This window comes from Mirounga leonina, unplaced genomic scaffold, assembly GCF_011800145.1.
Source record: "Mirounga leonina isolate KUSES-001 unplaced genomic scaffold, KU_Mleo_1.0 Mir_114, whole genome shotgun sequence".
Lineage (NCBI taxonomy): Eukaryota > Metazoa > Chordata > Mammalia > Carnivora > Phocidae > Mirounga > Mirounga leonina.
In genome coordinates, this window is record NW_023270265.1 from 4,605,898 (window position 1) to 4,629,154 (window position 23,257).

The 23,257-nt window shown below is 41.1% G+C and overlaps 1 protein-coding gene across 5 annotated transcripts in view; it reads left to right on the forward strand.

Moving 5' to 3' along the window:
- LRMDA (leucine rich melanocyte differentiation associated) overlaps positions 1–22,092 on the forward strand; it is a 1,063,938-nt gene extending 1,041,846 nt beyond the window's left edge. The window contains exons 6-7 of one of the 5 annotated variants that reach the window (XM_035022460.1): positions 15,408–15,489; positions 18,648–22,092. In XM_035022460.1, coding sequence (XP_034878351.1) covers positions 15,408–15,487 — 80 coding nt within the window. In that variant the 3' untranslated portion in view covers positions 15,488–15,489; positions 18,648–22,092. Of the gene's footprint in view, positions 1–15,407; positions 16,399–18,647 lie in introns of those variants that run through there. The other 4 variants (XM_035022486.1, XM_035022473.1, XM_035022480.1 and 1 more) reach the window with 4 other exon arrangements.
- The last annotated feature ends 1,165 nt before the right edge of the window (positions 22,093–23,257 follow it).

The following is a 23,257-nucleotide window of genomic DNA, read 5'->3' on the forward strand; positions in this document are numbered from 1 at the left end:
GTGAGATCCTCCCACTCTGCCATAGGGAAGCCTCTGGTGCCATGATGGAGAAGGATGAGTGCAGGGAGGTGATTTTTGTGCGGGCATTGGCATTTGACATCTGTTCATAGTGATCCTTTAAGTGTTGCTGTGTTTTATTTCCAGGAGTTAAGAGGATATTCAAATAATGTCCGTATTTGATCAGCACTTTTTGTTTGCTGGCTTTTGCTTTGATGTTTGTTTGTTTGTTTGTTTAACCTTCCTTCTTCTGGTCATTGTTTCCCCTTCTGTCTTGTTGGAGCCAGACCATTGCATGTGGGTCCTGAACAGTTTAATATGAGCTCTGTAAATGTCAGGGAACCCCTTCCTCTTTTTCTACTATGTATCCTATTTCACTGAGAAATTTCAAGCCCTTCGCAGTCCTCATTGCAGCAAAAGGTTAATAGTCGTCTCTTTTATGTACTATAAGTGCTCGATTCTTAAGGACAGCGTTTCAGGGCAAGCTGAGTGTAATTGCTAAATAATATAGTCATTCTCATTTTAAATGAGTGATACTTCTGGTGTTCCGGATGCTTCTACCTGCGTGTGTGTACGTGTGTGCATGCGTGCGCCTGTGGCAGGCATGGGTGAGACCTCCACTTGGGGGAAGTCACAGCCTTCCCATAGGAGTCTGCACATTCACGCATTTGGGTTTTAAATGTTGTGCCGCATCCCGGGCCTCTTAGGCTCTGCAGATTATGTATAATAGATGACCTGCATTTACAGAGATGTGTGCTATACAGATGTAAATGTTATTATAGCTTTTATATTTTATGTTCTTGTTGAAAGATCATTTTGTCTTTGAATAATATGGCTGTTCAATTTTTTTGGAGGGGAGGGGGTTATCTTTAAAAGAATATGGAATGGATATTGTACATCATATATTTCTTAAAAGTAATTTGGAATTTTAGGGTCTGGGATTGGGGCTGACTGATACACTGCCACGATGAGATATAACCCCTGGAAAATAACAGCACCCGCACATGCCTGCATCTGTCCAACCTCATAATTCACTTTCACATTGGATTATGGATGTCTGCGTTCAGTGAGTCTATCTTCCCTTTAGGTATTATTTCAGCCCTTTGAGATAATAAGGAAAGTTTAATTGCGTTGTTAATTGATTTTTTGCACAACATTATTACCTTGATTGATTACAGAGTTGATGAAAATGTTAGACAGAGGCAGCGTGGAGTATCAGCCCAGCGAGGAGTGGGAGCCTTGTGCAGAATAGATAACCTTGATGTTAAGAGCTATATCCTTCAGATATGTCTTCCCTTGACATATTGATGGCCCTTGAAAAGGGAAAAGCTGATTGTATGCAGAATGCAATCATTAAACCCACTTCAGCTCGCTGTTGATTAATTTGTTTTTTCCTGAAGGATCTAGTTAGAGGGAAGGCCTCACTTGTGCGAACAGCAGCCATTTCATAGGCTCCATCCAGCTTGTACTTAACCCTCTAGGTGAAGAGAAACACTGAGAGGCTGGTGTGGCTGAGACAGGAAGACCGTCTTAGGGTGTCCTGAGTGCGCACCTGCTATTCACAGATGTCCTCATGCTCAGCAGCATCCTCTCTCCTCCACCAAAGTGTTATTTCCCCCCAAATACCGACTCTTTGAAAATTCCAAGACCAGGGATCCTTTCACTGACACATGGCGTAGGATGCGATGGAAACTTGTGGATGCCCAGGAAGATTTGTTAACTAGGCTTCTAGTCATTTCTGGAGAAGACCTGGCACTCAGAAGTTTTAGGATACCCCTGAGTATAACCGAGGTAAAACCTGGCATAAACATGCTCCCATAATTGGAGAATTGGGTTCTTGTTGGGGTGTGTGTGAAGTGTGGGGGTGGAGGAGGGATTTGTATGTAGCACGATAAGAAGGAATTTCTGGAGATGGTTTATTGTATTTTCAATTACTCCTTTCCCTGGCCCTCTGTAACTCTTTCTAAGAGATATTTATTGATAGCTGTCATGGTTACTACAGTCCAGAACCGTCCTCATGGTACCAAAAACCAGGTTAATTGATCTGCTGTTTGATTGATCCACTGGACTTCTGTCCTGTTTCCCTCTACCAAACCCACACCACTTCATCCCTAGCTGCCCAACCCTGGACAGAGACTAAGAGGGCCAGTCTTCCAGGATAAAGGGACTGGCCTTACTCCCTACAGAAGAATGGAAGCCCATATAGGTGCAGTAATTCTAGAGAGGGTCCATTTTCTGGGGAAAACAGGTGGCTTCCCTCTTCCTCTCTCTCTCTACTCCAGCTTCTACCCATATTATTCTGGAGCATTCTGACTTCTTTTGCCTTCTTCTTCCCTTTGTGGCTATCCTCAATATTCACTTAAACCAAATTTTAATTATATAGCATTATTGGAGGCCTACCAAGAACTACGTCAGCATCCTGGAGTCCTGACACCCCCCCTACCCACCCCCAGAGGTCGTGTGGACTTTGGGGCAAAAGAGAAACAGCTCCCAGAGCTCCCAGAGCCACAGAGCACCCTGTAGAAGGAATTCACGCTATGGTCCAAAACAGTTTCTCCTCAGTCGGCCCCACCGCCCCCTCCGTTCAGAGTCTTTCTTCTGCTGAACTAATGACTGGCGCTCGGGGAGTCTAATATCCACAGAGTCTTGGCCCTCAATTACCGTAATGGCTTATAATGAGATTTTGGCCAAGTAGCAGGTAGCAGGTTATTACTTCCTGCTCAGCGTGGGCAATGTCTACGCTGTTAATTTGTGTTGCCGAATGTGGCTCAGAGCTGGGCATCAAACTGTCAGAGCCAGATGTATTCTATTAGGTGCGAGGCTCACATTGGCCCATGGGCAATTTTTTTTCAATATGGAGGCATGTTAACTCACCACAGGGTGAATCCTGACGAATTCAAGCCAGCCAAATAAAAGGGGTAATATCCCAAGCCATCAAAGTAGTATGTTCCAGAGACAGATAATACCTGGTACCACCCATTGTCAGCAATGTCTCTCCAACCAGGCCATTCCACTGATAGGTAAAAAGTGCACCCCTCTTAATATTGTTGGAGAGACTCTGGTGCCTTCATTAAGTTTTAATGAGCCTGCCCCTAATGAAGGCCCTTATAATATGTTCTTCTACTGTTTACTTTGTCTTTATCTTGGGTAAAAAAAAATGTAGAAGAGGTTCATATGGCTCTTATAAACTGCTTTCTACTATTAATTCTTACTTAACCTATAGTTTCTTTCATTAGCATTAGCATATATATGGACTTTTTATTTTTCCAAGGCAGGTTAAAGGATGGGAAGTCAAAGATCAGGAAATAATGAAAATATTTTGGCATTTGGCATTGAGATTTGCTAGTGCCCAAGAATTATGCTGTGCTTTCTGCAACAACATATTTTTTTTTTATATAATGCAAACTTCTTTCAGTTAGCTCATATATCAGCAGATTCCTTTTGTTTTCCTTTTGGAGAAAGCAATTTAGAGTGTCCTGGAATTAGGAAAGATTATAGTAATATCAGTACAGGAAAAGTTTGTTTGGATTCTAATGAAGGGCAGATGGAGGCTGGACTAATGCGCCCAAGAAGGAAGGTCTTTCCCCCAATCCTTGCAGAGTTTAAATTATGACAAACCTAGTTGTTATTGGCTCTGCTTAATTTTAGTTGAGAGGTTCTTTTTTTTTTTTTGCAGCTTGAAGAATAAAAAAAACAAAAAAGCAACTTGTCTTTATTTTCAATGACTCTCTTGAGAAATTTTAGCTTGAAGAACTAGACAGAACTGTGGATGTTTTCCCCCCTTTTGATGTAAGCTTTCTAATAGGAGCAGATCTGAAACCCAAAAGCAAATTTGTGCTTGAGAGCAAAGCCAGAATTCCCATTCAAACTCTGCAGGAGGACCCCCACTGCTCTGATTTGTTCATTTAAGAATCTATCCTTTTAGAGAAAAGCTAAAGACTTTCTGGGAAATTTTTTCTGCAAGTTTTTTTTTTCCTATACTTCATAAATTATGGTTTCCAGGTTCAGTTCCACTCTACTTATCCAAACAACTCTTTTCTTCTTTTCTTCTGTTAATACAGTCTACACATCACTTAAATTTAGACTTTTATGGTTTTTTGTTTCTTATTAAAGAGCTGGCACAATTATTATAATTATAATAATAATTATTATTATTAATTTTAGGTGCCATTGGTTTTCAGAATGTTGTTTGGAGACAGTAACTCATTTACTAAAACTCAATACACTAGGACCCTCAGTTAACTAGCTTTTCTGTCTCTGAATTTGTGTGATCTTAATTTTATAAGAATAAAAGCTAATGTCAAGGGTTTTATTTTTTAAAAAGGAGTCCCTTGGGTTTTCCTAGAACAGTGTTTCTTAAAGTGGGGTCCCCTAATCAGCAGCATCACTCTCACCTGGGAACTAGCAAAAATGCAAATTCTTGGCCCTATCTCAGACCCACTAATCAGAAACTCTGGGGATGGGGCTCAGCAGTCTGTTTTATCAAGCCTTCCAGGTGATTCTGGTGCAAGGGAAAGTTGCATCCTAGGATTCTTTCATTTATTCCACACACAAAAAATAATCTACTGAGTACCTACATGCCCTGAGCCTCATGAAGCAAGGATGAAAAGTTGTCATCTCTACCCTTTTGGAGCTCATACATAAAGGAGATCCTAAGACCTTGAGAAATGTTCAATGAACAGTCTTCCCATTCCAGCTAAGCTTCTAAACTGTATCATCCTCCCTATAGATACTCAAAGAAATCCTCATTTGTGGTCACTGTGATATACCTGGTAAGACAATGAAGCTGACTTTGGTTTTACATAGTGTTGAGGTACGAGAGAAAAATCAGAAAGGTTTCTAGTTAGTCATGAGTTAATGAGATAATTTAATTAGTTAACTGGAACCCAACATTCCCCTAGCGGCTAGTCAATCGCATGACTGTTATATGAGGAAAGAAAGTGTATGGGAAGAAAGTGTGTGAGAGCCATTTTACACATGCTTCGCTGACCACGTGAAAGGTCTCTCAGCTGAGATGGAGAGCCCCACCTGCACTCAGCTCTACTTCCCCTGGTCTAGTAACACCGATTTTTGTTTACTCCCTTCTCTGATTGAATCTACTCATTGCTTTTACTCCTAAAAAATTCTAATTTAAAATGCCATGCTCTAGAATGTTATACCTTTATTGCTATTTTAAAAATAATGATAATCTTGAAATCCCTGGAAACCCATGGGTATCTCATTTCTCCTAAAGGGAAGTGGTCATTTGCTGTCAGGCCATGAAAATAAAAACTGACCCATGTACCAGAGACTAATGATGGGCACCAAATAGTGGTCAAAGAGAAGCTGGAATTATTATTTTATTTTTATTTGAGCTGCTTTTGCCTGCCTGCCTGCCTGCCTGCCTTCCTTCCTTCCTTCCCTCCTCTCTTTTTTTAAAAAGATTTTATTTATTTTTGAGAGAGCACAGAGGGAGAGTAAGAAGGAGAGGCAGACTCTCCACTGAGTGGAGAGCCTTGTGCAGGGCTTGATCCCAGGACCCTGAGATCATGACCTGAGCCAAAGGCAGATGCTTAACTGACTGAGCCACCCAGGCACCCACTGTCTCTCTTTTCTGATTAGTCTGGACCAGATACTCTAAGAGGGAAGATGATAGCTGGGTGGGTTTGGGCAGCTATGATTTTGTGGATGGAGTATACACATCTTTTGTATATTTTATTGATCCAGTTTTATTTTGTTTTGTTTTTGAGTTTTCTACTTTTTTTGCTGTCACAATAATTGCTAACTCCATGCCATTGGGTAGCATATTTCCTTTTGGATTTCTGCAATGAAAATGATATTTTTCTAGGAAATGCAGGTATTTTTCTTTGTATATTAGTTTGCATACTTCTTTATATTTATGCAGGTATTATGTAAACATCCCCAACCCCTGAGCCTGGAAGATGAATTAGAGCAACTGATGGCAAAGAAAATCAGTCTTCAGAATCAAGGCTAGGGGAATCCAAAACGGGGTTGTTTGGTTGCCCCATTCCCAGAAAGCCTTCAGTATAGATTGAGCAAACATGACATATTGATCATTACAGAACTTATAATTGGTGACCAAAAGCACAGTGTGCCTTTAATGGCCCTTCCTGAATAGTTGCCATCATTTTTTTAAGAAAGCTGCTGTTTTTCCTAAATTCATGCTGCCCTCTAGTGGCAATGCTCTTGACTTCAGACGGAAGATGGAAAAGAGGAATGTGGACATAATGGTGGAAATGGAGGAGGTGTTGAAGGGGTGAATTTTTCTTTCTTTTCTCTCTCCTGTCTGAAAGATTTCTGAGTTTTCTTCAATAAAAAGAAAAAAGAATACCAAGAAAGAAAAATGAAGCCATACCACTTGACCACTGTCCACTTTGATTGACAGCTTGGTTTATGTGACATCCATCAGTGAGCAGCACAGAAGGGGATTTCATGAATCTGAACTGATTTGCATTCCATCTTGGCATGCACTTTGGAATCCAGCCCATCTCAAATCCATTAAACCCCACTTAGAATACAGAGATGGGGAGTAGGGGAACATGCTCACACCAAACAGGCCTTGAAGATTCAATTTCTCCCAATGGAAAAGTAGGAGTCAGCCTATGTCAGATTGATCTTTGGAGTGCTCCCCTGTCTTAAGGGCAGTTTCCTATCATTCAGAGATACCTGGGCTAGACAGGTAGAGTTGCATGGACGTCTGGTCTGGCACTGTGACCTTGGCGAAGCCACTTTGAACCTCATTTTCTGCCATTATGAAACGAAAGACTTGACCTAAAATGAAGATGTTTAAATTTTGTCTCAATGAGAATTCTTCAGTACAGTTAAAGAAATAATTTTAAACAGAAGTATTCTATTCTGTGTTTAAGCTTGCTAGGAAGTATAGCAAAATAGAGTGTTCTTGTAAGAGTGTATAAATAAATCATTGTTTAGGAAGTCAGAATAAAAACTTTCTGGCTTCATTTTAACTCGGCACAGAAAATGTAGCCTGAGAAGAAAAACCGAAATTTGGACTACTAAGAAGATTTAGCAGGTTTTGTGTTTTGTTTTGTTTTGTTTTTTTAATGGAGGGATATTGTTGGAGCAAGGAAATCTTTACTATGGCATTGATTTCTGATGTGTATATGTTCCTATTTGATTGAAATACAGCATATGTAGAGATAAGAGCCAAACATATTAATGAAGTTTAAAAAAGAGCAAGTGAGCCCACCCTCAGCCTGGGATTCTTCCCATCAGTCTCTGTCTACCTGAACAACCTCAATACAACACAATTTAAAAAGCATTGACATCTGAGGAAAAGTGTGTTGACTGTTTCCTTTCCAGGATTCACATAATGGAAACATCTGCTGCCAGATAACTTTTAATTCTGTCAGCCTAATATTTCCTCTATGTAGAAAGGACTTTGAACGGCCAGGTCAGGTCTGGGCAGGGCCACGGCATCTGCAACCTGAGGGCAGGGACCACGGGCTCAAGGTGGGATAGTGGAGCTGGTTACTGAGGGTCCACTCTAAGGTGTGGTTACTTCTGGAGTTTGACCAGCTTTTACATTTCCCACTAGCAGATTATGTGAGGACAAACCTGGCCCTGCATTTTTCTCCTCCTTTCCGACCCCCTTCCCTTCTTCTAAAATGACAAGCCTCATTTCAGCTATCCTGGGAGCCCAGAGTGCATTTTCCACAGGCTCTGGCTTGTCACACATCAACCTGTCTGCCCAGTCATGTGACCGTTTGTGCAGCCTCCCGCAGGCTGGGAGGCTGGCGTCTCAGCCTTGCATTCCTATCACCTTCAGGGCAGGTTTTGCCAAGATCCTTTCTCTGCTGACTGGTTTCCCTCCCTGGCTTTTTCTTCCTCACAAACACGCGGGTGAGGCTTGACAAGGCCCAGCATTTGTGTAAGCAGAGGCTATATAATCTGTTTGCTCTCAGTGCAAATTTTAACTTCCCACTGGGCCTCCCCTGGGGGACTGAGCACTGGGGCCAAGTGCTCTCTTCTCAAAGAGATAGGTGGCCCCGCATTTGAGGTCAATCAGCTTTCTTTCAGAATGTGGATGCATCCAAACCCTTGGATGTTGTGACCCATGCTGTATTTTTGTTTTTGTTTTTGTTTTTGTTTTTTTGACCAGTGCTTGGTAGAAAGCAGCACGTCATAACCCCACCGTTTGGATGCTGTCATGCATCCAGAGTATTGATCTTTGTCCTGCATACTCTTTGTGCTAAGAAATGAATAAAAACTATCATTTACTTTAACTTATAATAAGCATTGCCGGTAGAAAGAGCCAATCCAAAATAAAACTGACAGCAACTAAACCTGCACATAATGTAATTTATTATGGGCAAAAAAAAAAAAAAAAAAAAAAAAAACTGACCAAGATTTATATCTTGTTGGTATATTCACGGGGAGAAATTAGCCTTGGTGGAAATAATGAAAACAAAATAAAATTGAAATGAACCAAAATGGCACACAATAAAGTGAGTTGACTAAACTTTAACAGAAGGCACAAGTCTTCCTGTCACAATTCAGATTTGCAAAATTTTACTCAAGGTAATGTGACTTTGTAAAAATTGATGACTCCGGGATTTAGAAGCTATAACCGGTCAACTTTGATATTGGGTAAAAGCTGAGAAATTTAGCCTTGATGTAAAAAGTACATGGAAAAGAATTGATTCCATTGAAAATAAACTTGAAAATAGAAGCGAAATGTGAAACATAGAATATAGTTTAACTTTGCATTTAAAACTTAAGGAATTAAATTGGCTAAATGGAGTTTGCTCTGAATAATTAATGCTTTCTTAAAGAAAAATTACCAGGCTAGTCTCCATGTTTATATTCATAAGCATGAAGCCAAAGCATCCTTGGGGTCAAAATGGCAGAATTCAAAGGTCTGCCACGGCAGTATCTCAGGAACAAGAGAGCAGGGCATGCTGCTCCTACCTCTCCTGGGGTTGTTTTGTATAATAAAGGAAGAAAGTTCTGGAGTGTGCTCATTTGAGAGACTAGGAGACATCCCTTGCATAGCGTTGTTTGAGGTAGTCACTGCAGTAGTCAGCAAAGTTCCTGTGCCCCTGGCTGATGGAGGAGACAGCAGGAGCCCCTACAGATGTTTTTGGGATCAGCAAGCATTGAACAACCATGGCACCCGATTCCAACCCAAGAAGCAGATAATAAACTGAGACACTTGCCTAAAATCACCCTCAGCTAGTTTGGGAAAGAAGTCTCTCACTGTCTTCTTTGACTTCTCTACCTAGAGAGCCTTTCCCCTTTTCTTCCCAGCCTGAGGCTTCTCAGAGGGGCATGCAGACGAAGGGAATATCTGCACGGCATGGACGGTGGACTTTGTCCTCCTTCCACAAAAACAGCTCCTAAGCAACCCCTTCCCTTAAGACCTTTTACAATCTCTCTTCTTTTCATTTTGCTTTTGTATTTAAGTAGCTGACACTGAAGGAGGATGTTGTGCTGGGAGCCTGTAATTCTGCAGGCTCTGCTAAATCCGGTGTGATAGCCACAGCAGAGCTGATAGCTCATCGCACAGGCTGACCTCGGGGTACTGCTCCAGCCACTTCTCAAGATCATAAAACATGGGTGTTTATTCCCTTCTAGCTCCCAGTTTACTCGCGACCCACACATAACAAAGACCGACGAATGTGCTTTCTGCAGAATGTCCTTCCCTCTGTATGATGTTTACAGCTCTTAAGGCTGGATGATAACATTCACTTCACTTCTCTCTTTCCAGCCAGATAATGTGATGGCTTTGTTTCTGTGGGAGGAAAGTGTTCAGCATAAAAACAACCCTGGTGTTTAGGAATTGAGACTGTTGCCTTCTGTCATTTTGCCCCCTTCTTTAATAATGCAGATATTCAATCTGTGTATATTTTTAAGCTGTTTCAGACATGTAGTCTTAGCAGAGGTTAAGGTATGAGCGTTCAGCAATTGAAATTCCTAACTTTGTGGATTCTGTTCAAATTGTGTATAGGTAATAATTTCAGTGGTATTAACCTATTCATCAAGTATTTATTGAACACCTCCTCTCTGCTGTTTCAGCCACTGGGCATTAGAAATTGGGGAGGAGGGAGTATTGTAGAGGTGACATGTTCACAGGTATGTATAGTGTCACATGGAAGCATAGTTCTAGAACCTTCATCAGTGGACCAGAAAGACTCTCCAGATACTCTTTCCCTGTCACTGGACCCACCTCTTCACAACACTGTCATCACTTTTTTCAGAGGCCGTAAAGAGTCTAGTTCCTTCCTTTACTTGTACAGATTGGAAAACAGGAGTTCCGTGAGAAGCCCTCTGTCCTTTGCCTGTTCCATAGCGCTAATTGCAAGCTCCTAGGGATCAAAACCACTAGATCAAAATCTGTTTGTCGTTACACAGCAATAATTACATTTGTGATAATAGCATTTAAAATGATGATTACCAAAACTAATGTTCATAATGATAATAGCATTGATACTTTTTGCTTTATTTTACAAATATGAATTTATCGGTCCAACCTGTACTCCGTCATCAAATAAGTTTTTATATTTGTATGTTTATGTGTGTCTAGATTATTATTGTTTAGATTATTGTTTGGATTAGATTTTGACTATTACTGTATAGATACAAAAGGCCAACCACTTACTCTGAGACTTAGAGTTGAGCTCTGTTGAATGTAAAGTTGATAAGTTAGTGGGCTCATATATCAAAGCTAAGGGGGCATGGGCTACGTTGCAGGAAGCACTTCCCAGCTCTGAGTGTGGAATACAGGCTGCACAAAAGTGAGTGGAACTTCTTTCCTTGGGGATTTTGAGGTCCAGCAGAGCTCTTCTATTTATTATGGGAATGTGGGCTGGATGTGTTTCAAGTTGAATCAGATTTTTGATTAACTGACCATTGGATTTGCCTTCTCCATCAGGCAGTGTTGGATCTGACATCCCTGTCTTCATAAGGGAAGTATTTGAAAATACTAAATCACTTATTTCAGAGCTAGAATGAACTTCCAAGATTATCTGGCCCCTTGCCTTCATTTTGCAAATGGGGAATGCAGCCCAGTAAGGAAAAGGCACATGGATGTGGTCACATAACCCTTAGGGGTCGAGCTGGACTTAAATACAGGTCTTCTCCCACCTCTCCTTAATAAATAGACATCAGAAATGCAAGTGGAAGTGCAAGGCCGTCCGGGGGATCAGGGAGCCCAGGGGTCTTTGCTGGACTCTGCACGAGTGTACAAGGCATTTCTACTCAGGACTTTCAGGGTCTTCCCCAGCAAAGTCTCTGGTAGTGCCCCGCCATCACAGTCTTGCATCAAAAGAAAAGAGGCTGCTTCTCGCCCCTCAGGCAGCCCCAAGGTCTTAACTTAACCTGCGTAATTAGAACATCCATTCCAGAGGGGGAAACATTTAAAAGATAAAGGACCTCTTTAAAACAGATTCTTCCCAATACATTTTTTTCATAATTATAGTTTTAAAAGCTTATGGTGATGGGAGAGCTGGCTACTTAAGAAAAATTAGGAGTCTCATTTGGCAGGAGCAGATTCCCCAGGGGACAGCACACTGTCATTTTTCAGGGCCCCTGAAAAGAGCCCCCCACACAGACAGATACATGTCGGCCTGATGCATGGCAAGCCTGTTTCACTTATTATGGCCAAAGCCAGATATTTTAATTAAAAACACTACATATGCCATTAAATGTGTTGTTCCCCCTGCAGTCCCAAGACGTTATAGTTCGAGGAGATACAAACAAGTGAATGCATTACAGATGTACACGGAAACCACCGCCTACTGAGTCACAACCAGCGGGTTCCCAAATTCCAGCCCCAGAGCGCCTCCCTGTCAAAATGTTCTTTGCAAGTAAACTGTTCCCTCTGTAATTTTCACCGTTTATAGCAGTTGCCATGATGAGAGAAGAGGACCATGGGGAGGCAGGGGAGAGAGAAACATGCTGCCACCTCACTTAATTTATAAGCAGATTCGATTGTTTTACAAATAATCTTCCTGATAAATAAAGTCCAATGGCCACACATAATCTTCCTGATAAATAAAGTCCAATGGCCACACATGGGATTGTGGGGTTGAATTTTTTTTCCTTCCTTGTTACATTTATTTATTTATTCATTCATTCATTCATTCATTCATTCATTCACTTAACACTAAAGTCCCATGTGAGGGAATGATCACCTCCCAACGTGAGCTCGGATAGGATTCTCAACAGAGGCAACACTTGCTTAATTTAAGCAATTGTAGGTGGTGTGAGTTCAAAAATTTCAGCCGATTTTAACTGTCACTAGCCAGACCACCTTTTTCCCCAGGAGAACGTGAGCAGCTGGATTTCATTTTTGGCTGCCAGGCTGTCCCTGTGCCTTCCTGCAGCAGCCCGCAGACGGAGTGCCTTCCCTGTAAGGATTTTATTCAAGGTGACAGCGCCTCACACGTTGGCGCTCTGATCACCTCAAGTAGCCGAGATACCAGGGGGATGAGTGCACTCCTCCTGCAAAGTCCAAATTTAGATTGACTGAGGTTATCCTTAGGCCCCTTGACCCCAAGTGCTCTGACAGAACAGGGCTGCCAGGAACTTAGAGCAGCGAGTTCTGTCATGATGTCTGGGGAGAAATGCTCTGCAGGAGCGGGTGGAGAAGAACCCAAGTGATAGGGAGTGATGTCAGCTTTCGTTAGAGCGGCAGACAATGTTAGAATATCCTTGGCATAATATGGCACTGGTATCTCTGTCAGCATCTCTGTTTTCTGTCACCGCACACAATCCTGGGCCTGTCTCTAGCCCTGACAGTGTCTCTTCAGATCAGGTTATTGCCAGCACAGAGACTAGCTCTGCTCCCCACCATACAGCCCTTTGTTTGAAGTCTGCCCTTTTGTCATCAATGCACTTGATGCCTATTTAAATCTGACGGTGAGTATGGTATCTGTTTTCCCGTCAAGAGATCATTGACAATATTAATACCTCATGTCCTTGCCTCATTCTCTAAGCTCTGACACCTCGCCAGTCTCCTGCATTCATCAAACAGCCCTCTCTCACCAGGACGTCTATAAACATTCTCGCTTCCAGGCCCCAAGAAACAGGGAAAGCCTTAAAAAGGACTTTCATCAGTGCCGACCAGAAAGAAGGCCTGGGGAACAGGGCTCAGAACACTTCACCTCCCTCCCTCCACATTCCAGCCCACGTTCCAGGAGTAGCCAGCTCGTTTCCAGGATGGCACTTGCCGTCTAGGTTGTATCTAGGCAAGGTCTAGAGTTGACGGTTACCAAGGAAAGAGGATAGAGTAAAGAAATTCAGTCCCTGAACAGACTGGAGGGTTTACTGGAGAGAATGCACCCACTAGTGGGTGGTGTGTGTGTGTGTGTGTGTGCACGCATGTCTGCCTTTCATTCTTTTACTCAAGAGAAAGACTGTTCTTTATGACATCTGACAGCCCTATCCATTTCTTTTTATAAAAATTCATGCTGTCCTGGGGTTGTAGAAAGAAATTAACATCCCGTGGCCTCATCCTTCCAGATTTTTGAGGGTTTATTTGGGTCAGTTATGCTCAAGGAAGCCCTTTGTGGATTTGCAGAAATATCTGAGACACTCGCACCCAGGCCTGTATGGGATACTGTTCCTGGAACAGAACCTGACCAGCCAAGCCTGACCAACAGGCCAGCTCCCAGGGTTGGTAACAATGTTAGAACAACCACAGGTGCTACATGATACAGTACAATAAAGGGAGCGGCTCGGTGCTGCCAACAGCCAAAGGAATCATTTTTAGCTCCAAGAAGGGTCTCAAGGAGGTCTTATCCAAGCTCGATGTTTCCAAGCACCTATGAAACGTAGAAACTTGGGATTGGGACCAAGGAGAAAACATGGCTAAAGGGGGAGGATTGGTCTGCAGTAAACTTGTTCATGGAAACATGATAAACAGAAGTAATGAGAGCACCAAGACTAGCCTGAGGCCATGAAACAATGTCATCCTCGCCCTTTTGCCAACTCGCAAGAGATTCTGTGACCCCAGGAATTCCCAACTTTGTCCCAGGCCATCCAAACCGGGGAGCATCTGCCCTGTCCTTAAAAGTTTCTAAGAGCCATTTTTAATTCTCCATTAAGAATAATATTTAAAGTTCTGTTGTAGAGAATCATCTCTTGTAGAATCACCAAAATATTTACTTAGAACTTCTGCTGTGAAGAACCTGGATAATTTCAAGTACTAATTTACCCCAAATGAGCAATAGATGGTGATTGTTGGTTTCACACTAACAAACTGACAGAAAAAAATAATCATGCATACAGGCAGCTATTTTTACAGGTAGATTTTTGGCTCATGAATTAACGTTTTATAGACATTTCTTTGCTTTTTTCTGGTTATGCACACTTCAGAGACTCAAGTACTTTTAGTAATAAGACAACTCTGTGAAGCTGAATTTTAAGTTACTTTTTCTAAGATTAGAAGAAAAATATGGCAAAAAGCAAACTGTAATTATAAATATTTTCTTTGAGAAAAACTGATTTACCCTTACTGATCATACAAAGCTTTCATAATAACTATGGCAGGTGATCTCTTATGGATATTTAGAATAAATATTGAGTTGGTTAAATGATTTGATCCTACTCTAGAGGTATCTTTCATACTTAAACTCTCCTACAATCTCCTTGAATGAAACAAAAACTGTATGTGGAGTCACAAAATTATTTAAAATAAAACTAAAGATGAAAATCAATGGCATTCCAACCTGAGAATTCATCTCAGCCCTTTTGGGGTACCTGGGTGCCTTGGTCAGTTAAGCGTCCAACTCCTCTTGATTTCAGCTCAGGTCTTGATCTCAGGGTCATGGGTCCAAGCCCTGTGTTGGGTTCCATGCTGGACATGAAGCCAACCTAAAAAAAAAGGGAAGAAGAAGCCCTTTAATGCTGGAGGCTCTTGTTAATTTCCATGTGGCATTTTGTCAACACCACCACTGTTCCTTGATCACCCAGATGTGTTTGATGCCTCCTGAGATTTGGAAGATTCTCCCTGGAAGGTCATAATCTTGATTCATGACAAAGGACTTGAAAAGAGTCACATTCTGGGAAGATTGTTTTACATCTTTTGCTTGGGTAGGACCCATCTTGAAAGTCTTAATTTTCCATTTTTAGAAACTCTACTGAGGGAACCTAGAGAAAGGGTTATGCTTTATTTTAAGGTGTACTAGGCCAAACTAGAGAAGTCTCTGAAAGGTGGAAGAGAATTTGTGCAGGAAACACGTTATTCCTAGAAGCCTGTGCTCTGGTGACATTTTATGTGAGTGTCAACTCTGAGGACAAGGAAGTAGGGTCCTTCCTTCTCGGGGCTGACTCCCTGTGCTGCCACCCACTGGATCCGTGACCCTGTTGCCTGTCTGCTTTTCTGCACCTGTGCCTCCTTGCTGTACTGATCGCGCCACCTCTGAAGATGTGTTTGCTTTTCTTTGCAGGTGTCCTGGGGAAGTGCCGCTATGTTTACTACGGGAAAAACTCAGAGGGCAACAGGTTTATCCGAGACGACCAGCTCTGATGGCAAGTTCTGTATGCTTTAGCCTGTGTCATGAGAATAAAAGAAAAAGGGCAAGTAAAAATAAAGAAAAAGCTGAAGGAAAAAACAATGGCCCACACTGCATCTCTGTGGGAAGCCTATGACTTCCGCTTTTGGTAACTTCTGCTGACTTTGCCAGGCCTGTCAAGATCATCCTTTTGCCTTAGACTGAGTGGTCACATAGAGATTGACATGATTGCCCTTAAGCAGGTCTCATCCACTAGGGTGACAGACAGTGGCAGCAAAGCACCAGGGCTGACAGGAGGAACACCATGATAGATTGCCTGGCCCCTCCACTGCTCACAGGGGAACAGAGGTCACACCTGGGGCCTCCCTGAGCATGCTCACCGGCTGTAGTCAAGCAAGAGAGACTGTGTCTTCAGCTTGTCTATTGAGTAGAGAGCCCTCTGATACCATTGTGCTGTGGGTTGATTTTTAGTGAAATAGTCACAGTTTAGAGGAAGGCTACCCTCCCTTATTCACCTTAAATTTTAATCCCTTCTATTCTGCACAGCCGCCCCCACCCCCTCCGCAACATAGACCATCCTTTAGCATCTTTCTTTGTTGCAGGCAGTGCATTCTGGTTTGCAGTTTTTCAGAGAACAGAAGGTATAAGTTCTCAGCCAGGTCAGACATTTATGGCTGGCTTTGTGTTGTTACACTTCCCCTATTGGAGTAAATAGCTTTCCCTAAATCCCTAACTCAAAAGCGTAGACTCGATCTCATTTTGTATATTTCTAAATCCACTTCTTGCCCTGAATAGTAGGCAATGTAAGGCATCTTTCCCAGCACCAAGCGCTGGTTGCACCAAGGACTCTGATTTATTTAAGTATGTATGTTTGTATTTATTTATTTATTATTTTATGTTATGTTAATCACCATACATTACATCATTAGTTTTTGATGCAGTGTTCCATGATTCATTGTTTGTGTATAACACCACAGTGCTCCATGCAGTACGTGCCCTCTTTAATACCCATCACCAGGCTAACCCATCTCCCCACCCCCCGCCCCTCTAGGACCCTCAGTTTGTTTCTCAGAGTCCATAGGCTCTCATGGTTCATCTCCCCCTCCGATTCCTGCCCTTCATTTTTCCCTTCCTGCTATCTTCTTTTTTTTTTTTTTAACATATAATGTATTATTTGTTTCGGAGGTACAGGTCTGTGATTCAACAGTCTTACACAATTCACAGCGCTCACCATAGCACATACTCTCCCCAATGTCTATCACCCAGCCACCCCATCCCCATCCCCACCCCCACTCCAGCAACCCTCACTTTGTTTCTGAGATTAAGAATTCCTCATATCAGTGAGGTCATATGATACATGTCTTTCTCTGATTGACTTATTTCGCTCAGCATAATACCCTCCAGTTCCATCCACGTCATTGCAAATGGCAAGATTTCATTCCTTTTGATGGCTGCATAATATTCCATTGTATATATATACACCACATCTTCTTTATCCATTTATTTATTTATTTTTAACCACACATACGTCCAGCAATGCCTGTGGCCATATTTGTAGTTTGGAGCTGGCTTGCTCCTTTGGGGGCTATTTAAAGATAGTGAGGTGATGAAAATAGAGTGATGGGTCAAGAAGTTAAAAAAGAAAAGGAGGACTATAGAAAACACCCACCAGACCAAGCAGTTTTTAATAGAGGGCACAAACCCTTTGAATTTTCCTCAGGACCTCTCAGAAATGAAATCCATAAGCTCGTGTGATGGTCTTTGTATATATCTTTGGCTCAATTCCAGCACTAATGTTACAAGAAAAAGAAGCATAATCGTACAGGTGGCTATAATTTCATTTAATATCCGATACACTGGTAAAATCACTCTAGGAGATATTTGAAAGGCTGGGTGCTCTTGGAACAACAGCATTTATTTTTCCTTCTTCTGTTTAGACCAGGTGGTCATTGTCCTGGATCTCCCAGTATTAGGTTAGATTGAGGACAGCAAAACCTAAAAGAAAGTCCTTCCAAGTTATAGATAACACAGAACTAGAGAGTTGCTACTGTACAAGTCTTTGGGGACTCACAATCCCCAAGGACCCGAGACAAAATTACTTTCTCAGTTCTAGACCGTTTATGTGGCCTCTGGACTCCTGAGTCAACACAGTCCTTGAATGACTTGGAACGAGGCTGGCAGGAGTCCCTCTTGTAGATTATGCAAGTTAATCAGTTATGGAGACAAATTTAGATCAAAATCCTCAAGGCCATTAATAATTAGAGGATATGAAATGTTTGCCTTTATCTCTCAAATCCATTAATAACCAGAGCTGAGTACCTTTTCTCTGTTTGATCTACAAAACAGCATTGGGGTAATGCTTTAAATTAGCTGCCTTAGGTCCCACCCTGGCTCTTTGTTTAGAAGCACCAACACATGTTTTGTCCATGGCATATTATGGGCAGCCAGATTTCTGTGCAAGGGCAGCTAGACGAGTCCAATGTCATATCCAATCTACCAGCACATATATCCTTGTCTTTATAAAAGGCTTTAACCCTGCCTCAAACAATAAAAAAGCACTTGTGAACTGACCACAGAATTTTTCCATCTTTATTTTTCTTACTTGTTTACTTTTCTTAATGTCAGATCCATTTGTATCATGCACAGGAATGTCTCCCTCAATGCGAGCTTTGGAGGCAAAAAATATTTTTGGAGTGAGTTATTGACCACATTGTTTCCCTCTCTTTGGGTTGTTTATTTTCTTCCAAAATGGTGTAATAACTTCAATTAAGATTAGCTTTAATTATCATTTACGTAAAGGCCATCACTACAGTCCATTCATCTTAATGATAGAATTATTACGAGTTTTGTTTCTCTTGAAAAGAGATAATGGTCATGAATTTGTGTTGGGTTGTTTACAGTTCCACTATTTGTGGAGCAAGATTCGCTGTGTAGAGCGAGATGTTGGTCTGAGTCGTAGAGCAGGAAATGACGTTGCTTGCTTATCTTAAATTTGTAAGAATTTCCCAAACCTTGTTTTTTAAAGTAGAAAATTAGAAGGTAAGAAATTCAATCAAAGCTCAGAATTATTTCATCCCTCCAATGGCCCCTTGGTCCTTCTGCCTTTTACCCAATTCCACTGAGCTTTTTCTTAGGAGATCACAGTAGCTGACATCCCTGTATCCTCTCTCCCAGGACACCGATCTGCCTTGAGAGCCCCTGCAATAGAAGGCCATCCGGAGTCCTCTGTTGCCTCTGCAAAGTCAGGGCAGACTGTCTTTTTCCTAAGTAACGCAATTTTATAGAACAATTTGTTCCTTGGGGAATAATGTTTTAGATTGTGGGGAATCCTATTAAAAGTACAACTATTACAATAATTTGCTTTTACTTTTACCAGCCTTGCTCATAAACCCTCCATCTGTTTGTTGCTTTAAATAGAGGCACATTATAGGAGATTATCACTAGATCAGGCTGCACGTCTGAGTGTTGTGCATTTTCACATATTCACATATACTAAGGAATAAAAGAAAGCAAACCACGGATTCTGGATGAAAGGATTTTTCATTTGTTTTGTTTTGTTTTGTCTGTGTGTGTGTGTGTGTGTACGTATGTTCCAGCAGAGATGTATCTTGCACATTTTTAAGGGAAAATCTTTCTTGTTGCTTCTAAGAAATAACCTGGCTGTCTTTTTCTTCGTTAATATGAAGATCAAAAACAATCCACAGGGCTCTTTTCATCGAAAACAATAACAGTGTTCAGTAGTTGCTACTTCATAAAAGCAGCCTAAGTCAGATCTGCGTCACTGCCTAATGCCAAGGGTGGACAACCAGGGTCCTTTGAGACTCTTCCATGGTGTCTATCCAATGCAGCTGATCCAATGTGACATTCACCATCTGCTTATCCCAATTCTGTTTCCAAGAAGCCTTTGCTGAAGAAGAGTGTTTACCATTACTTGTTCTGCTCCCTCTAACTTGTCTAAATACCATGTGGTAAACTACCGTGACTAGGACCTGGAAAGAAAAATGAGACCAGAGGAGCACAAAACATGTTGGTTACTTAGTCATATGACAAACAGACCATCAGCCCCTAGTGGAGTACTGTATATTACTCCCAATGCATCAGCAAACACTTAAGGGATTTGAAGAATACTAGAAGACACAGCCACTGTCCAAAAATATTGTCTTCCACTATGTTTACCTGAAGTTTTCCAGCTTAGGAGTCCTTCTTTGGGGAATTATAATGTTAATTTGTCACTTTGTGGGTGAAGTAGATAGTAAGTTATGTTATTTGTGCCTATTAACATATTAGCATGTGTTGATTTTTCTAAAGTGTTATGGAATGTGGGCTGGAGAACATACAACCTGGGACAAGGGAGTTTTGCTAAGAAACAAAAGAGGAAATTCAAGTATGGAATATATCTGGGAGCGTGTTCCTAAAGTAGGGATGATGTAAACGATAATAAATGAAATTATGCCAAAGGAGAGAAATGAGGCAGCGCTGGAAGCGGACACAGTGGACAGGAAAAAATAGGGAGCTGAGGGAATAATGAGAAAAGAAGCGAAAAGACCGTTTTCCGCCAACTAGAAGGGTTGCTGATGTTCAGCCTGGCAGTGATACTTAGTAACATCTTCTCCTTAAAATGGAATTATCTTTGATACAAGTGAAGAGAGCCACTATTCAGTCACATTTTATGAGTCTCTCTGCCCAAGACAATGAAACAGTGAGGAAAAAATGGACTACAAAGCAGTCATATGTGTGATGGCTGCCTATGCACAAAGATGACTATGGGGTGTGATTAATATTCAACAAAAACCAGCATCCGAAGGTAAGTTCCCTTGCTGCTTGGACTGGCTGAAAGATAGGGGAAAACTTGGTGTCTGGGCAGTTAGATCAAAGAGAGAAAACAGTTTCATGCTCTTGCCAAACCTTCATATGTTCGTTAAGTTCAGAGGTAGAAGGATGTCTTGAGAATAGGACATAAATGCCAAGATATTTAAGGAAAACGATGAAGGCCTCTGTGTGGGGCTGAAGATGCTGGCAATAGGATTTGAGTGTCCCTGGGTTCAGGCTGTAAATGGTAACTCCACTCATAGGACAAGTGGATGACATCTAAGTTCAACAGCATAGCCTTAATTAGCATGTTGAATAATCTGGAAATAATTAATGGTTATGTTTTCTCACATCAATTACCTTAAACCAAATTTCCTTTTCCATGTTGGAATAATTCCTTCAATCTTAGAAATAGGGATGAATTTGAGAGGTACTGGGAATAATTTCCTTTAAACACTAATTTTTCAATGTGACTCCTTCTGATGAGAGGGACAAAGGTGGCTCATGGTGGGCTTAACCATGATATTTAGACTATTAAGTGATGGACTTTTGAAACAGGTAAGAATTAATATACACTATCCATTCACAGAGGTTACTAAATCATAGTTTAATGATACAGGCGTACTTCATTTTATCACGCTTGACTTTATTGTGCTTTACAAATCGTGTACATACAAGTGGTGTTTTTTACCAGTTGAAGGTTTGCAGCAACTCTGCATCGAGCAAGTCCATTAGTGCCATTTCTTCCAATAGCATTTGCTCACTTTGTATCTCTGTATCACATTTTAGTAATTCTCACAATATCTCAAGCCTTTTCCTTGTTATTATATTTGCTAGAATAATCTGTGATCAGTGATTATGGCTCACTGACAGCTCAGATGATGGCTAGCATTTTTAGCATAAAGTATTTTTTAATTAAGGTATGTACATTGGTTTTTTTAGACATAATGATTTTGCACACTTAATAGACTACAGTATAGTATAAAAATCATTTATATGCCCTGGGAAACCAACAATTTCATTTGACTCACTTTCTTGTGATATTCCGTTTATTGTTATGGCCTGGAACCAAACCCACAATATCTCCAATGTATGCTTGTATTCACCTGTTCTGTTCTATCCTTAAAACATCAAAGTCAACAAACCCAGATTCTAAGCTGCATGCTCTGTGCTTAGCCCATAGTTTTAAGTTAGACCAGCTTGTTTTCTACAGATCCCCCTTTCCCTTCTTGCTTCCAGCTGATTTAATCTGTTCTTATCTCTCTGATCATATATTCCTTTCGGTATGTCTGACTTTAGTGTCACTTCCAATTTTGGCCATTCATTCTCATTTAGTTTTAGTAATCTTTCAGACATTCCTTCTGGCTTGACTCTTCTACCTTGGGCCTTTGCATTGCTACTCAGACCTTTACTTTCCTCAATCCTTTGATGTCCCCAGTTGCCTTGGGTAAGAAATTCCATTTCAGGATGCTGTAATGTCAGCCCTGACTAGTTCACACCCCTTGGGGAAGATTGGGGGGAACTTGGACATCACTTGTTTGATGTATATTTAAAAATCCTTAGTCCTGTTAACACTCAACACTGATTTAATTTCCAGCTAAAAATCCTAAACTGTGGCTTGTAGCTGACTTCATTACTAAAGACTAAGTTTTATCTGTGATGGTTTCTCTTATCTTTGCATTTTCCCCATTTAGCTATTAAAGCAATTCCCAGTGGTTTTTAGTTCTTCTTATGAAACTTGTTTTCCTCTTCTGCACAGTTTGGCAGAAACTAGGTAAGAGTATGGTCTTCTGTTCATTAGTGCCTATATATGAGAAGAATAAACCCCACATTTGCCTTTCCCCCAATTATACAGCACTATTTCTCCCCACCTAAAGAGAACTGAGGACTAGTGTGTGTGTAGATATATACATAATTCCTTCTTTTTATGCAAATGGATCCATATACAATGCCCTGCACCTACTTTTTTTTTTTCACTTAACATCCCTTAAAGAACAAAGATGGATGATGTGATGGTTAATTTTTTGTGTCATCCTCATTGCCCATGGGAGGCCCATGTTAAACGTTATTTCTGGTTTCTCTGTAAGGGTGTTTCCAGATGAGATTAGCACTGAACAGGGGACTCAGTAAAGTAGATTGCATTTCCCAGTGTGGGTAAACAGGATCCTAGTCCCTTAAGGGTATGAATAGAACAAAAAGTGGAGAAAAGAATTGTCCCTCTTTTTCCTGCCTCACTGCTTGAGCTGAAAACTCATCTTCTCCTGCCCTTGGACTGAAATTTACACCATTGGTTCTCCTGGTTCTCAGGCCTTTGGAGTCTGGCTGACCTATGCCCCTGATTCCGTGTATCTCCAGCTTGAAGATGGCAGAGAGTAGTAGAACTTGTCAGTCTCCATAGTCGCATGAACCAGTTCCTCATAATAAATGCCATACCATCCTGAAAAATACAGGCAGTATAATACTGCTAAAAGAAATGTTAAATTAAAAAAGATATTATGATCATGAGTATCTATATACCTATCAATATAGGTCCACATATATATAAAACAACTGAAAGAACAACGTGGAGAGAAAAATAAGCAATTTTAGTTGGGAATTTGGGCATCTATTTGGGCATCTATTACCCAGAGTGTTTCAAAAGTCTTAGAGTTTTATGCTTTAATGACTCCAAAGTTTTAAGCTTTAGGTAATGTGCCTTAATTGCCACAGTTACAAATATATCATTTGACAGTGTACTTATGTATATTGCCCTTCTACTTATTTATTTTTGTGGGTTTGAAAAGTACATTTTGAATTTTAACTTATTTGGATGTAACAGTTTCTGAATGACACTCTCTGACAGTGGCTCAGTGGAGGAAATCTACTACTTGGCCACCGAGGTCACCTGATCTGTGTCCATTAGACTTTTCCTTGTGAGGTCATTTTCAAAGTCTCTGTCATGTGTCTTTCAAAACCTTCTTCTTGGAGTTACAAAA